The 15,679-nt window shown below is 44.5% G+C and overlaps 1 protein-coding gene across 1 annotated transcript; it reads left to right on the top strand.

Annotated features, from left to right (window-relative positions):
• The first annotated feature begins 14,305 nt into the window (after positions 1-14,305).
• Positions 14,306-15,244, top strand: LOC128830239 (olfactory receptor 52E2-like). Its single transcript, XM_054016026.1, has one exon. The coding sequence runs from the start codon at positions 14,306-14,308 to the stop codon at positions 15,242-15,244; it is 939 nt and encodes a 312-aa protein (XP_053872001.1).
• The last annotated feature ends 435 nt before the right edge of the window (positions 15,245-15,679 follow it).

The following is a 15,679-nucleotide window of genomic DNA, read 5'->3' as shown; positions in this document are numbered from 1 at the left end:
TCACTGGGGGACACTGACTTTAAACCTGTATGACAATAGGGAGAATCGATATCTCTTCCTTAATGAAGGGTGCTCTGCCCCAGTTTGGATGAGCTCAGCATTGTAGAAGTTCACAGTTTGAGAAGTTCCTCACACCTAACATCTTATCGCTGCATCACCAAGCACTGCAGACAGGCCTCTGGATATATGGAGTACAGTGGGGCCTGAGACTCTTTAACTAGCCAATTCCCCTGAGGTTGTGCAGAAGCCAGGAAAGTTGACTACAGTAGTTCCCCACTTACACTTGTGAAAGGGAGAAATTGATGGGTTGGATTTTAGTGATGTGTAAATATACGTGTAACTTGTGACATCTTCATAAAAATGATAAAAGTTGAAATTTTTAACTTTGAGGAGTGCACTTTCTGTGAAAGGTGAATATGACATTACTTAATGGGAGGGCTTCCCGGAGACTAGTGTCATATTAATCCTTTTTCCTTTACTATTTTATTATGGGGTTAGAGCAGTAAACATGACTTTTTTTTTATTTGGCCCCTTGAATATATTTCATATTTCATAACAAATTTAAACAAGCTTCCTGTCAGATTCAGTATTTAGACACAATAAAGGCACCCACAGAAATGATTTTCCTGAGCAAAAAAGCCAATGAATTTATGAGCCTTCAGCATCAAAGAAATTAATGGAAAGTTTTTGTTTTGTTTTTATTATTGTACTCCAAGCAAATATTGTGGAAATGGTAAATGCTGTTTAAAAACTGCTACAATCCAAAGACAGAGATCAATACAAAGCAGCAGGATTACTTCGTAAAGGCACTCAACTTGTAGCTAATTTAAAACTGAGTTCAAAGAAGTCAAATGTTCAGCAAGTAAATTATCAGAAAACGGGGCAGACAAATCTGAAGAGACGTGTTTGAGAAAGACAAAAAGGCCGGGGAGCAGTTCATTTTGTGGCAGACCAGGGAGGAGAGGATACCTGCTAACGGCAGCTCCAGGAGAGATGAGCTTAGGAAGGCACAATCTCCCCCTGAACAACTGCCAAAAAATACATCCCTGAGAGTAGGGAGGGTTTGCCTCAGGGGCATACTGAGAAGGAAACATTTATATTTAAACTAGGATTTTCACTGTCATGGATCTGCATAAACTGCTTAGGAAAAAACAGGCAGGGGAAAAAAAGGTGGAGGAGCTAACCTGTATGAAAGAGAGCAGTGTGATTGCTCACAGCTCCAGTATGAAACTGGATAAATGATTTCTGAGTGTCTGTTCATTAAGTTTAGAGGTGAGAGCAACAAGGGTGATATCATGGTGGGTGTCTGCTATAGACCACCAGACCAGGAGGATGAGGTAGACAAGGCTTTATTCGGACAACTAACAGAAGTTTCCAGATCACAGGGCCTAGAACATAAGAACATAAGAACGGCTGTACTGAGTCAGACCAAAGGTCCATCCAGCCCAATATCCTGTCTACCCACAATGGCCAATGCCAGGTGCCCCAGAGGGAGTGAACCTAACAGGCAATCATCAAGTGATCTCTCTCCTGCCGTCCATCTCCACACTCTGACAGACAGAGGCTAGGGACACCATTCCTTACCCATCCTGGCTAATAGCCATTAATGGACTTAACTTCCATGAATTTATCCAGTTCTCTTTTAAATGCTGTTATAGTCCTAGCCTTCACAACCTCCTCAGGCAAGGAGTTCCACAGGTTGACTGTGCTACACCAGCATCTTGAAATAAGAAACCCTACCTTAGTATCTAGACCCACTGAGTTTTTTCAGAGGAAGCTCAATGAATATGGAGAACCAAAAAAAGATGTTGAAGTGCACCACACTGTTAACATGAAGGCTCCTGAAGGCTCCTGTGTGGCTTTGCGCATTGCCAGATATGGTAAGTCACACAACCTAGGTGAGAAACTACTACTTCCAGCTGCAAAGGATAAGTGTGCGATGATGATAGGAGAGAAAGCAGCTTCAGAGCTAGAGTTGATCTCACTTTCTAATGACACAGTTACATGCCGTATTGTGGAGATGGCCACTGATGTAAAAGAGCAGTTCCTAGAAACTGTTTGGCAGAGCCCATATTATTCAATTCAGATAGATGAGTCTACTGACACAATAGAACCTCAGAGCTATGAACTGACCAGTCAACCACACACCTCATTTGAAACTGGAATTACTCAATCAGGGAGCAGCAGAGACCGAAAAGAGAGCAAATATAATACAGTCCTGTGTTAAACATAAACTACAAAAAAAAAAAAAAAAAAAAAGGGAAAGCAGCATTTTTCTTCTGCATAGTAAAGTTGCCAATCTGTGTAGCCCTTCTGCCAGGTATTGCCAGTAGCAACAAGGGCTGGGTTCAGTATCTAGGGGTTCGTTTTCTAAAATACAAGACAAAACCGGTTCAAGCCCCCACCCAGTGACCAGGGACAATTCCACACCATGCCCTGGGCACCTCTAAGAGCCAATACTTCCCCTCTCGCAAGCACCGAGTCCGAGCGTAGCAAAAACTTTTAATAAAAGGAGGGAATTAACTCAACATTAATTTGGGAAAACACCACAAGTAGGGTTCATAAACACAAACCATGAGCAAAAGACCCATCCCCAAGTAAATTGGTCAGTGTCCTTTTCCCCTCAGGGTCTTAAGTCCAGCAACCCAAAAGTCCCTTTAACTTGCCAGTCCCTTCTCTGTACCCCACTCACAGTTGTTGTCCTTGGCCAGTGCAGCCCCAGAGTTCAGAGGTTCATCGCAGAGTTCACCTCCCAGCCTGTGTGGAAGGCGGGGATGGGGGGGTGGGGGAAGGCGGTACCTTACATGCTGCACTGCTTGGGCACTCGCTCATCGCCCCAACAGCCAATTGCCATGTCTCTGCAGGGCTCTGCTCTGGCCCTTCTCCACAAGCGTCTCTGCTGGCTGCTTGCCACCCCTGGCCGCCAGCTGCCCTGCTGGCCACTCTCCAAGGTGTCTTCAGGGCCCCCACACACATTAAGCACAGCTCTCAGGGATTTCAGCGCTCAGTGGGGGAGCCTCACTGCCGGTTCACACTGGGCAGTCTCTTGCAATAGAGACACTGTCCCAAGTAGGTCTAATACTTAGACATCAGTATCAGCGATTTCAGCTCTGCAGCGTGTAACAAAACTTTCAATTGAGTCTAAATTAGCTCTTTTATTATACCATAGAGAAAGGAAGGGTCAAATGGTGTCTAGGATCCTTAATCAGGGCCCACACCACCAGGTACAATTACCTGTCCCCCACCCTCTCTCAACTCATTGGGCTTTGGAACCCTTGTCCCCTACCTAGTAGAGCCCATCATTTTGTATGTATCATTGGGGTCATGTTTTCTAATGTGCTTTACTGCTATCATTTGAATCTCTTAAAGGCCTAAGAGGGGTCCTCCTCATCACCTCAATGTGACACTGCATCCCATATTCTTCATATTTGTATGATTATGATATAATTATGACATACTTATATTTTGTACAAGATGTGTCTTGTCAGGAATCATTGGGAAAGTTTTGATTTGCTGAAAAGGATTATCCTATTTGTGTGCATGTATCATTTTTGTATAGGAAGTTGTGAATATTGACTTTCAAATGTAGTTACACCTGGGTGACTGCCACTAGGCAAAATGCTTCCAGGCTAGACCGTTGGTTCTGAAGGGCCTATTCGGGCAATGGGCCATTAATGGAAACAAAAGGCTTTAGGAGAAATCTATCCTCCACCTGGTGAACCATCCTGAGAATGCTCCAGACAGCCTATAGATAATAGCTGCTAGGACTCAGCAGGGCATGTAAGGGCATGTGACCAGACCACATGACACTAAACTCCATTTTGGGTACCTGTATTTTTCCACAAACGGGACTGGGAACTGTTTTTGGAACAAAGGATTCCAGCCATATGTTAAAGCTGTATAAGGTGGGGTGTGACATCATCTAGGGGCCTCACGCCCCACACAAGAGAACTCCTGGAAATGCACAAGGAACAAGATTCTAAGCCACCATTAATGGCTCACACTTTGCATAGTTACAATAGGACCTCAGAGTTACATTTCATATTTCTAGCTTCAGATACAAGAATGATACATACCTACGAATAGGAGGGATATATTCACTAGGTTATAAGCTTAGTAATGATACCTTACAATAGACCTTTTGCATGAAGCATATTCCAGTTACATCATATTCACATTCATAAGCATATGGAGTGCAACATCACACCCTCCTCCTGAATTTACTGCCAGCACCTTGGATGCTGTCCATGGCGGAGGCAGTACATATAAAATCCTTGTTCTTCCCTGGTCACTCACCCTTCCAGTACCTTTAAACCCCAAGATGTCATTCAGAGGTATCCTAGCAAGGTTCGGGGTTCTTGGTCCCTGAGTGCCTGAAAACTAGTTGGGGTGTAGTATTGCTAAAATAATGCAGATAGCAATGTTTGTTCAAGTGTAGGTTTCTTGGCATTTAGCCACGATTGCTATGAGGTAGTGTGCCTCAGTTTCCCTGTCCACACAGCAGTGTAGGCCTGTTATGCTTTTGCTGCTGTGCCAAGTTTCCAGCCTGTTTTCAATTATAAGCTGAAAGGACACATGCTTGCGGGACTGTCTTGTCATCATCCCTAGCAGGTACAATTCCCCCCCCCCCCCCAAAAGTAGGTATGTCACACATCTTCAAAGGGTTTATCATTAGTATTAACTTCTTTATCTTGACCCATAGGTGGAGTAGCAAAAGACAGAAGATTAACAGCCAATTTATGACAGACTCTGTTCAGACAGCTTGGCTTGTTCAGTGTCTATTGCATTTCCCAATCCCTTGACTTCCCAAATGCAAAATTTTCTTCCTCCAGCCTTGAAGAGACAATGTTATCTTTCACAAGGGTAGCAGGAACAACATCTTCCAATGGAGTGTTTTGGATTGGTAAGATCCCCTTGGTCACCCACTCTCTGTTCCCAAAAGGTCATCTGGGTGGGCTCCCCCCTCCAGGAGATCTGACCCCAAGTCTTTCCTTAAAACCTGATCCACAGGTGAGAGGTCTGGTATTTCAGATGTGGATCCTTCACTCTCCTCCTGGGGAAATGCTTTCCTACAAAAGGTGAGCAGACCTTTCTGTCCCCCCTCACCTTCTGTCTGGGCTTCTCCCTCTGGGCTTTCCTCTGAGGCAGACACTCCTATGTCCCTCAAAAGGGAAGGTGACCCGGATCCAGCTGTGGGCTCACAACTACCAGTTGTGACAGACCTTCACTGGCAAGCAAAATCCACCCTCCCTTTCACTTGGGCTTGCTTCCAGCTACATCCCCCTCCCCCAGAGAGATGATTACAGGACAGGCTGGCTCTACCCAGCCCTCCCACAGGGACCTGCCTTGAGCCCCAGGGTGACAGGAACTGGCCTGGACCATTCCTGCCCCCAAAAGCAGATCTTCCACTGTTACGGAGGAATTAAAGAGACAGTCTCCTATTTCCTCAGCAGCACATGTGACTTCACACTCCCCTCTGGGGCTTTCAGCACGAGATTCCTTCTTGCTGCTAACAAACCCTGGGACAGATTCTGCCACATCAAAAAAATCATTCCCCAGGAGAAAGAGTGCAAAATTCTGTGCCACCACTGCAACAGTTGGTTCAGCCTGAAAATCACCAGTTTCCATGTATACCTTAGTTAAAGGTCCTCCCCACCAGTTCTAATTCTGCCATTTTCCCTGGCAACAAATCCTTCTCCTGGATCAGGTCCCTCCTTACCACAGAAATTTCTTCACCACTATACCTCCAACCTTGGAGCATCTTGCCATTAAACTTAAAAACATGCCTATGCTCACTGCTTGGTTGTGTAGAAGCAACATTTACAAATCCTGTGTGGTAAGAGGCGGTACCCTGGGAAACCCCTGTGCTCTGAGAAGCAGCAGCTTCATGTGTTACCTGGTGCCTGTTCCCACTCAGCCCAGGACAATTATTCCTCAGGTGCTCAGTGGACTTACAAAGAGAGCACCTTCTGCTCTCCTCTGCTTGTACAGGAGACTTGGGATGAGTAACAGGGGAATGGGAAGGTGAATTCCCAGCCTCCTTTTTCCCAGGGGTAAAACGGTGATTCTGCTTTTCACCAACCCTGTACCCCTCTGCCAGTGGTTTGTGTTTAATTGCAGCTTGTGACTGCTCATAAGAGTCTGCAAACCCAACTAATTCACCCACTGCAATTCCCTTTTTGTCCCACAAATACTGTTATAAATCATCACTGCACATATTCAGAAACTGTACCTGAGTAACCAAATTACACATTTCTTTCACGTTTGTAATGCTTTTCCCCTCACCCACTTGTCTAACAAGTCTCTCATTTCATTTACATAGGCCACATTACTTAATCCAGATCCCCTCTTAAGACTCCTGAATTTTACCCTGTAGGTTTCAGGTGTAATCTGGATCTGTTTCAAAATCAGTTCCTTAAATACACCGTAGTTTGAAGCATCGGCAATAGGCATCTTATTGAATACGTCCAGAGCTCTCCCAGTCAATTCCTCAACCAAACCAGTCATTTTTGGATCCTCAGGACTCACATGGAAAGTGCACAGTCTCTCAAAGGTGATTAAATATTTGGCAATATCACTGGATTCATCATATGGTGGGCATAACCATTCCCACTTGTGGATTTTTGGGGAAGTGGAGCTAGCTGCTGAAGGGTTTTGTCTCTTCCACTCCATTAGATCCAGTTCATGCTTCTGGGTTGCAATTTGAGTCTCAATTTCTTTGTCTTTTAAATCCAGGACTAGCTGCATCTCTCTTTCCTTTTCCTCTTGAGCTAGCTACCTCTCTCTTTCCTTTTCCTCCTAAGCAGCTGGGCTTCCATAGGCCTTCTGTGTGCAGCCTCCTCTCTGACTGACTCTTTTCCTTTTTTCTTTTATCCCCAGTACTTTCAGTTGCAAGAATCTCTGGTGCTTCCTCTCCTTTTCTGCAACTTGCAACCTAAAAACTTTGCAATTGCTTCACTGCTTTCCTTATTTTCCTGTTTCTACTTCCCTTTGCCAAAATAGGCAAACAGAAAACAGAAACTAACAAATCAGTAACTTTGTCTGTTCTCCAGCCACCACACTTAAAACTCACTTTAAATCATTACAGCAATCAACTGTGCACAGGCCCTGCTCGACTACGCCACTGTGATGGGTGCAGTCACACAGATCCCTAAGGGACCGCCACCTGACGCACTGAGATTATCTCTGACTCTGGTTTCCCTGCCAGTTTGGGACTCCAGAAAGCCAGACATGCTAGCCTGCTGCAACACAGACCCAGGTCTGGTCCACACCCCCAAAGCTGGAGACTTTAACTAAAAACTTCTCAGCAGGTTACTTGCCTCCAGCTTCCAGTGGGATCCAAACCCCATTTTACTCTGTATAAAGCTTATACAGGGTAAACTCATAAATTGTCCACCTTCTATAACACTGATAGAGAGATATGCACAGCTGTTTTCTCCCCCAGGTATTAATCACTTACTCTGGGTTCATTAATAAGCAAAAGTGATTTTATTAAGTATAAAAAGTAGGATTTAAGTGATTTCAAGTAATAGAACAAACTAAGTCACCAAGCAAAATAAAGCAAAACACACTGATAAGCATATGGAGTGCAACATCACAGTGCCATGTGCTGTCATGTTGGCTGATAACAGGGGGTTGTACTAAATGACCTCCTGGGGTCTCTTTCAATCCTTATCTTCTATGCTTCTTTGATTCTATGATAACAGGGCCTTAAGAGGCTGAATCACCAGAAAATCTCAGCTTGGTTACCACAAGTTTGCATTGTGAAAAAGGGCAAGGCTAGCTGGGTGGTTACAGGGGAGCAGCAGTTCCCACCGCTCCCAGAGTTCACCCATCACCTGCATACCCTGTGGAGCCCAAATTAGGCCCCCAGGCATGTGTGATGTAAATAAAGGGGAGAGGCTATAACATGAACAAAAGATCCAGATGTAGCAGTTGTTTGATTCCTTTACCATTGTGTTCTCACCCCTGCAGGGTGTTCCCTCGTAAAATGTGGGATACCATGTGAGATGAACTCCAGGTGATTTTGGCCCTGGGAGTGGTGAAGGAATCACCCTGGGAGTGGAGAAGATCCATGGTACTAGTGCTGATGCATGATAACACAACCTGTTTCTGCATCAATTTCAGAAAGATAAACACAGTATTGAAATTTGATGTCAGAATCCCAGGAGAAGAAAGCCTTTTCCACACCCTTTAACCTGCATTAATTCAGGATCATTGAATCATAGAATCATAAGATCATGTCATTTGGCCTCAATGGCATACATTATATGGAGAAAAAAAAGCCATCACCAATTGCTAGGCTGAACAGTCTGCAAGACACAGTTTGCCCTGAGAATCTGAGCTCCTGGTATCGGAGAATAATTTCTTCACTCCCGGGGGAGGATCTCAGATTGAAGTTCTCCAGGGTCTATTTTCTGCTCTTTCCTCTGCTCGTGGAACCAAGGGAAATGTCTGGGAGCCTTGGCCAATGTGAGAGTCCACAGAGACTGTACAGGGAAATCATAAAGGTCGCTGTCCAGCAAGGTGAGTGTCAGACATCTGAGATTCATACACTGATTCTCAGGGCTCTGCCTTCCTGTCACACTAAGATTTCCTCTCTCTGATGAGCGGGATTTTGGTGAGTTGCCTAATTCTGCATTAAAGTTAGTTCTAAGGGGTAAGAAAGAGTTCCAGGGTTAAAGTCAAGAACCATCTGGGCAGGAATTCATGAGGACAGCAACTTGAACTGTTTAATATTGTCAGAAAACCAAGGGATTTACCTTTTAAAATTGGAACTACAAATGTATTGGAAATAGTTTAGACATATATTTATTTCTAAGATCAGTTCCTTGTCTCTTACTGTGTCCTCTTATCTGTCTCAGTAGTTTGAGTATTTGTATTACAAAGGATTCACAACAATAATGGGCTGCACAGTAGCCAGATTCTTCTCTCACATTCTGCCTTCACTAGGTCATTCCAGATTGACACTGGCTTCCCTGAAAGCAAAATCAGGGCCCCTGTGTTTTGGAATCCCAATCTTTCATGCAGACAGCACTGGGACTTGTGGGGACAGGGAGGAAGGTGTATGCAGGCAGCCTGTGAGTGATGTATGCAATGACTCTGCAAGGGCATGTGACCAGGCCGCATAACTCTGGACTCCATCTTGCAATGTTGTGCTTTTCCCACAAAATGCTTTGGGGGCTACGTTTTGAAACTAGGGGTTCCTGCCATGTGCTAAAACTATATAAGGCAGCGAGTGACATCATGGGTGGTTCTTCACTCCCCACACAAAAGGACTACTCAGAAGACCTGAGGAACAAAGTCTGAACCTGGGGAAGTGCTGGACCAATGCTAAAGTGATTTCTAGTCTTTGTATGGAAACCTGAGAAACCCAGACTGTAAAACAAATGCAGCTTGTGCCTTGAGAATCTTCTAGACTGCTTGTATCCTCAATCAGGGTGAGAAACGGCTAATTCATACTCAATCTAAACAAGTTGAAAAATTCAGTTTGGGTTATGGTTTATTTGGTAGGTGATCTGTTTGCTAATCCTTATAAACACTTAAAGGAATACTGGTTTTAGATTAAAACATAAAGCAAGCGTACTTACTACAAAAGATACATTTTAAGTGTCTGGGGGGGAAATCTCAGCTTAGTTACCACAAGTTTGCATTGACCTCCCCACATTGAGGGAGGAGCAAACCAGGAAACAAATCCATACTGGTTGGAGTTTGGATCATGGCACAATGGTACAGCTCTGGGGTCCTAGGCTAGGGATTATTTTGGCTGTAGCCTCGCTACTGTTGGTTCATGCAGTGGCTGGTCAGAGAACCTGAATGTAACTGCAGCTGGGTGTGTCCCCACTGTGTGAATGCTCCTGGAGGAGAAGGACTGGTAGCGGGTCTGCGGCTTGTCACAGGAACACATTGACAGAAGGAGCCCAGGCTGGTGAGTCAGAGGGCTCTGTGTTACACCAGTTCTAGGTGGCATCCTGGGGGGAAACCATCACACTTTGTTCCTCAGCTGCTTCAGTCTCTCCTCATATTCTGACCCCCTGTCCGTACTCTCCTTCCACATCCCAAGCTGCCCTGATCACAACAACATGCTGGTCACCAGTGTTTTCTCCTTGCTCTCCAGTCATCCCTGGCTCCCACAACCTCCGAGCCACCCCACACTCCGCAGAACTCTTCCTCTGCAAGGGGTGAGGTGTCTCATGTCACATCTCCTTCCTTGGCTGGGGGGTAATCATAGACTGTGTCTAACCAGATAGAAATCTCACAAGTGACAAATGCCAAAGCAGGCACCTGTGCAGATTCTCTTGTTACACCCATACACACCAGAGACTGCTTTAGGGATTGCTACCCAGGAACAACTCACAAGCTGAGTAGTATGCACATTAAATAATGACAGTGGGAAATTCTGGGACATGTGAAGGACTAGATAAATACCACTGCCATGTGCAGGAACCACTGGTAGCTGCCTGAAACAGGAGGCCACTGCAACACAGCTGTTAAACCCAGGATGCTCTGGGATCATGTGCTCGACAGTTCTGTTAGCCATTAGTGGTGAGGTTTTGTACATTCATTCCTCAGTGAGGAGATTTTATGAGCTCAAGTCATAATTTTTACCACCTAAAATGTTCATCCATGCAGTGCCTCATAGGATCCCTCAGCCTCGGAAATGCACCCCTAGTGTAATGTTTCCAAGGTGCCGCAATCTCATGACAATTTCTCCCCATAGGGCTAAATGCAACACGGTCATGAATAGAAAAAATACCTCAGTAAGTTCCTACATGAGCTTGCAGGCAAAACGACTCTAGCTGACACCTGGGGACATGTTCATAGATTCCAGGGCCAGAAGGGACCATTGTGATCATCTAGTCTGTATAACACAGGCCTGAGAATTTCCCAAAAACTTATTCATAGAGCATATATTTTAGAGAAACATCCAAACTAGATTTAAAATGTTCAGTGATGAAGACTCTGCTGAGACCCTTGATAATTTTTTCCAATGGTTAATTACTCTCACCGTTTAAAAAATGCATGCCTTATTTCCAGTCAGAATGTCTTTAAATTAACCTTCCAGCCACTGGATCCTCTTACACCTCTGTATGACAGGCTGAAAAGTTCTAAATACCAAGACCCTTGTGCGCGTCCTGCCCAATTTGCTGAGCACAAAGTGATAACCCAGCATGATAGTGTCTGTCTCCAGGGAGGACCTGGGCTCCTTTCTGACATAGGAATTGCATCGTGGATCAGACCAATGGCCCACCTAATCCAGTGTCACAGTGACAGCCACAGGTGCTGCAGAAGGTGTAAGAAACCCAGCAGTAGGTGGATGGGGGGACTGACCTAACCATCCTGAGTGTGTCACCCTAATGTTGAACAGCTAGAGATTGGCTTGTGCCCTGAAACACATGGATATTAATATTTTAATATTTCCAAAATATTTATTTAGCTGTAAATATTGTAACTGGATAGTGTCACTATCCATATAAATGTACAAACCCTTCCTGATTCTTACTTAGCTCATGGCCTCAACTATTTCTTGTGGCAACAAGTTCTTCAGTCTAATTAGGCATTGAGTGAAGAAAGCATTATTTTTTTATCTGTTTTGAATGTGCCACGTTACAGTTTAATTGAATATCCTCTTGATCTGGTGTTAAGAGACAGTCACATTACATTCTCGACATACTCTCTACCAGTCAATATTTTATAGTCTTTTTTTCATGTCCCCTCTTATTCATCTCCTTTGTAGGGTAACAATTCCAGTCTTTTCAACCTCTCTCCATGTGAGAGTTTCCCCAGGCCCTTGATCATGCTCATTGACTTTGCCTGAACCCCTCTAGTTCTGCAATATACTGTGTGAGAAGGACGCCCAGTAGTACAGAGGGGAGTCCAGATGAGGATGAGATATTGACTGACTGATCTGATGGCAGTGTATTTTCTGTATGATTTCCCATCTGACTTCTCCTGGATCCCAATGTTTTGCTTAGTTTCTGTCTGTGCTTGCACTGTGAGCAGGGTATCACCGAGCTGTGTACCATGACACCCAGGTCCTTGTCCTGAGTTCATACAGTTAAATTAGAATCCTGTTAGGTGCTTGAGGAAGTTTTCCTGTCCAATGGGCATACTCGTTGCAGTTATTGACATTGAAGATCATCCTTTTGACCTACTGCTTACAAACAGGGAAGAATTGGTAGGGGAAGTAGAAGTGCGAGGCAACCTGGGCAGTAATGACCATGAGATGGCTGAGTTCAGGATCCTCACAAAAGGAAGAAAGGAGAGTAGAAAATATGGACCCTGGACTTCAGGAAAACAGACTTTGACTCCAATAGGGAACTAATGGGCAGGCTCCCCCGGGAAGCTAATATGAGGGGGAAAGGAGTCCAGGAAAGCTTGCTGTATTTTAAAGAAGTCTTATGGAGCATGCAGAAACAAACATCCCGATGTGCAGAAAGAATAGCAAATATGGTAGGCGACCAGCTTGGCTTAACAGTGAAATCTTCAGTGAGCTTAAACACAAAAAGGAAGCTCACAAGAAGGGTAAATGTGGACAGATGGCTATGGAGGAGTATAAAAATATTGCTCATGCATGCAGGGATGTAATCAGGAAGGCCAAACAGAACTGGAGTTGCAGCTAGCAAGGTATGTGAAAGGTAACAAGAAGGGTCTCTACAGGTATGTTAGCAAAAAGAAAAAAGGTCAGGGAAAGTGTGGGAGCTTTACTGAATGGGGGAGGCAACTTAGTGACAGATGATGTGGAAAAAGCTAAAGTACTCAATGCTTTTTTTGCCTCGGACTTCACAGACAAGGTCAGCTCCCACACTACTGTATTGGGCAACACAGTATGGGGAGGAGGTGAGCAGCCCTCAGTGGTGAAAGAACAGGTTAAGGACTATTTAGAAAAGCTGGACATGCACAAGTCCATGGAATTGGATGATGTGACTGCTGAGCCACTGGCTATTATCTCTTAAAACTTGTGGTGATCGGGGAGGTCCCAGATGATTGGAAAAAGGCAAATATAGTGCCCATCTTTTAAAAAGGGAATAAGGAGAACCCGGGGAACTAGAGACTGGTCAGCCTCACCTCAGTACCCGGATTATAAGGCGGATAGAAAGCTGGCTAGAGTGTCGTGTTCAATGACTAGTGATCAATGGTTTGATGTCTAGTTGGCAGCTGGTATCAATTGGAGTGCCCCAGGGGTCAGTCCTGGGGCCAGTTTTGTTCAACATCTTTATTAATGATCTGGCTGATGGGATGGATTTCACCCTCAGTAAGTTCGCAGAAGACACTAATCTGGGGGGAGAGGTAGATACGCTGGAGGGTAGGGATAGGGTCCAGAGTGGCCTAGACAAATTGGAGGATTGGGCCAAAAGAAATCTGATGAGGTTCAACAAGGAAAAGTGCAGAGTCCTGAACTTAGGATGGAAGAATACCATGCACCGCTACAGGCCGGGGACCAACTGGCTAAGCAGCAGTTCTGCAGAAAAGGACCTGGGTATTACAGTGGATGAGAAGCTGGATATGAGTCAGGAGTGTGCCCTTGTTGCCAAGAAAGCTAATGGCATATTGGGCTGCATTACTAGGAACATTGCCAGCAGATGGAGGGAAGTGATTATTCCCCTCTATTCGGCACTGGTGGGGCCACATCTGGAGTATTGCATCCAGTTTTGGGCCCCCACTACAGAAAGGATGTGGACAAATTGGAGAAAGTCCAGTGGACAGAAATGAAAATGATCAGTGATTAAAAAGTGGGCAGCACTATCTCCCATAAATGAAAACAAACTTGTTTCTCTTAGCAATTGGCTGAACAAGAAGTAGGATTGAGTGGATTTGTAGACTCTAAAGTTTTACATTGTTTTGGTTTTGATTGTAGTTATATAACCAAAAAAAAAACATTTGTAAGTTGCCCTTTCAGAATAAAGAGACTGCACTACAGTACTTGAATGAGGTGAATTAAAAAATACTATTTCCTTTGTTTATCATTTTTACAGTGCAAAATTTGTAATAAAAAATTATATAGAGTGAGAACTGCACTCTTTTTACTCTGTGTTGTAACTGAAATCGATATATTTGAAAATGTAGGAAAACATCCAAAAATATTTTTAAAATTTCAATTGGTATTCTATAGTTTAACAGTGTGATTCATCGAGATTCATTTTTTTGAGTTCATCACATGAGTTTACTGAGATTAATCGACAGCCCTATTATAAAGTATTTACCATATTATTTTTTATAAAGTGTACTACCCACCTCGCTGTGCTTCTCTCCATTCACAGGCACCTTGAGCATTTCTGAGCCTGACAGATGCATTGACTACCTGATGGCAGCTTTCAACTTCACCCCCTCTGATACTTCAACATTCATCTTAATGGGCATCCCTGGCCTAGAAGCTGCCCACATCTGGATATCCATCCCTTTCTCTATCGTCTACATGATGGGCCTGTTGGGAAATTTCACGGTTTTGTTTGTTGTAGGGAAAGAGGAGACCCTGCACAAGCCGATGTACCTCCTGCTCTGCATGCTGGCTCTCACAGACATCAGCACGTCGACCTCCATCATGCCGAAGGCACTCTTTATATTTTGGTTCGATTTCAAAGGCATTACTGTGGCTGGCTGCCTCACCCAGATGTTCTTCATTCACACAATTTCTATTATGCACTCATCCGTCCTCGTGACAATGGCCTTCGATCGCTATGTTGCCATATGTAACCCTCTGAGATACGCCATCATCGTCACCAATGTACAAATAGCTAAGTTAGGGCTCCTGGCTTTATTAAGAGCTGTTCTCTTCGTTCTGCCTCTGCCCTTTATCTTGAGCAGGCTGCCATTCTGTGGCAACCACATTATCCCCTATATGTACTGCGAGCACATAGCTGTGGCAAAGATGTCGTGTGGGGACATCACAGTGAACAGGATGTACGGCTTGGTGGTAGCACTTGTAGTTATCGGGTTAGACCTGACTCTCATTGCCCTGTCCTATGGTCTGATCATCAGGGCCATCCTCAGAATCTCCTCCAAGAAAGCCCACCAGAAAGCCTTCAGCACCTGCACATCCCACCTCTGTGTGTTGATGATGGCTTATCCTCCTGGCCTCTTCTCCAATCTGACACAGCGGTTTGGTCAGGGCATTGCTCCCCATGTTCACATCATCTTGTCAAACCTCTATTTCCTCATCCCTCCCATGCTCAACCCTATCATTTATGGGGTCAAAACCAAAGAGCTTCATGACCAAGTGGGAAAATACATCTGCAGAAGGTGATCGCTGGGGGACAAAAACTGTAAACCTGAGTGATTACAGGGGGAAAGAATATCTCCTCGTTAATCAAGGGTGTTCTATACCAGTTTCGCTGAGCTCACCATTGCAGAATTCACAGTCTGAGAAGTTACTCACACCTCACCTTTTATCACTGGATCACCAAGCACTGGTTTCTCCATTGCTGTGTCACCTGATCTCTTTCAGCATCACTTGTCAGACCCTACCTCTGCACACTCCCTCAGCCTTTCCATGACTTCCAGACCACCAAAAGATACTGCAGCTTTCTGAAGAAAGTTGGCTTTCCATTAAACCATGTGTGAACATGATGCTTCATCAGTTTGATGAACTGAAGCTACGGTTTCTGACAGACAAAGACAAAGAAAGCAAAAACAATGCTGAACTTCTTTATTGTATGTACTGTTATCTAGTGAGCAAAAT

The sequence above is a fragment of the Malaclemys terrapin genome, chromosome 1 (genome assembly GCF_027887155.1).
Source record: "Malaclemys terrapin pileata isolate rMalTer1 chromosome 1, rMalTer1.hap1, whole genome shotgun sequence".
Classification (NCBI taxonomy): Eukaryota; Metazoa; Chordata; order Testudines; family Emydidae; genus Malaclemys; species Malaclemys terrapin.
This window is presented reverse-complemented; position numbering and strand designations above follow the sequence as displayed.

What these genes read in the sequence shown, in the direction of transcription:
- LOC128830239 (XM_054016026.1), top strand. Translation starts at nt 14,306, where the DNA reads ATGGCAGCTTTCAACTTCACCCCCTCTGATACTTCAACATTCATCTTA.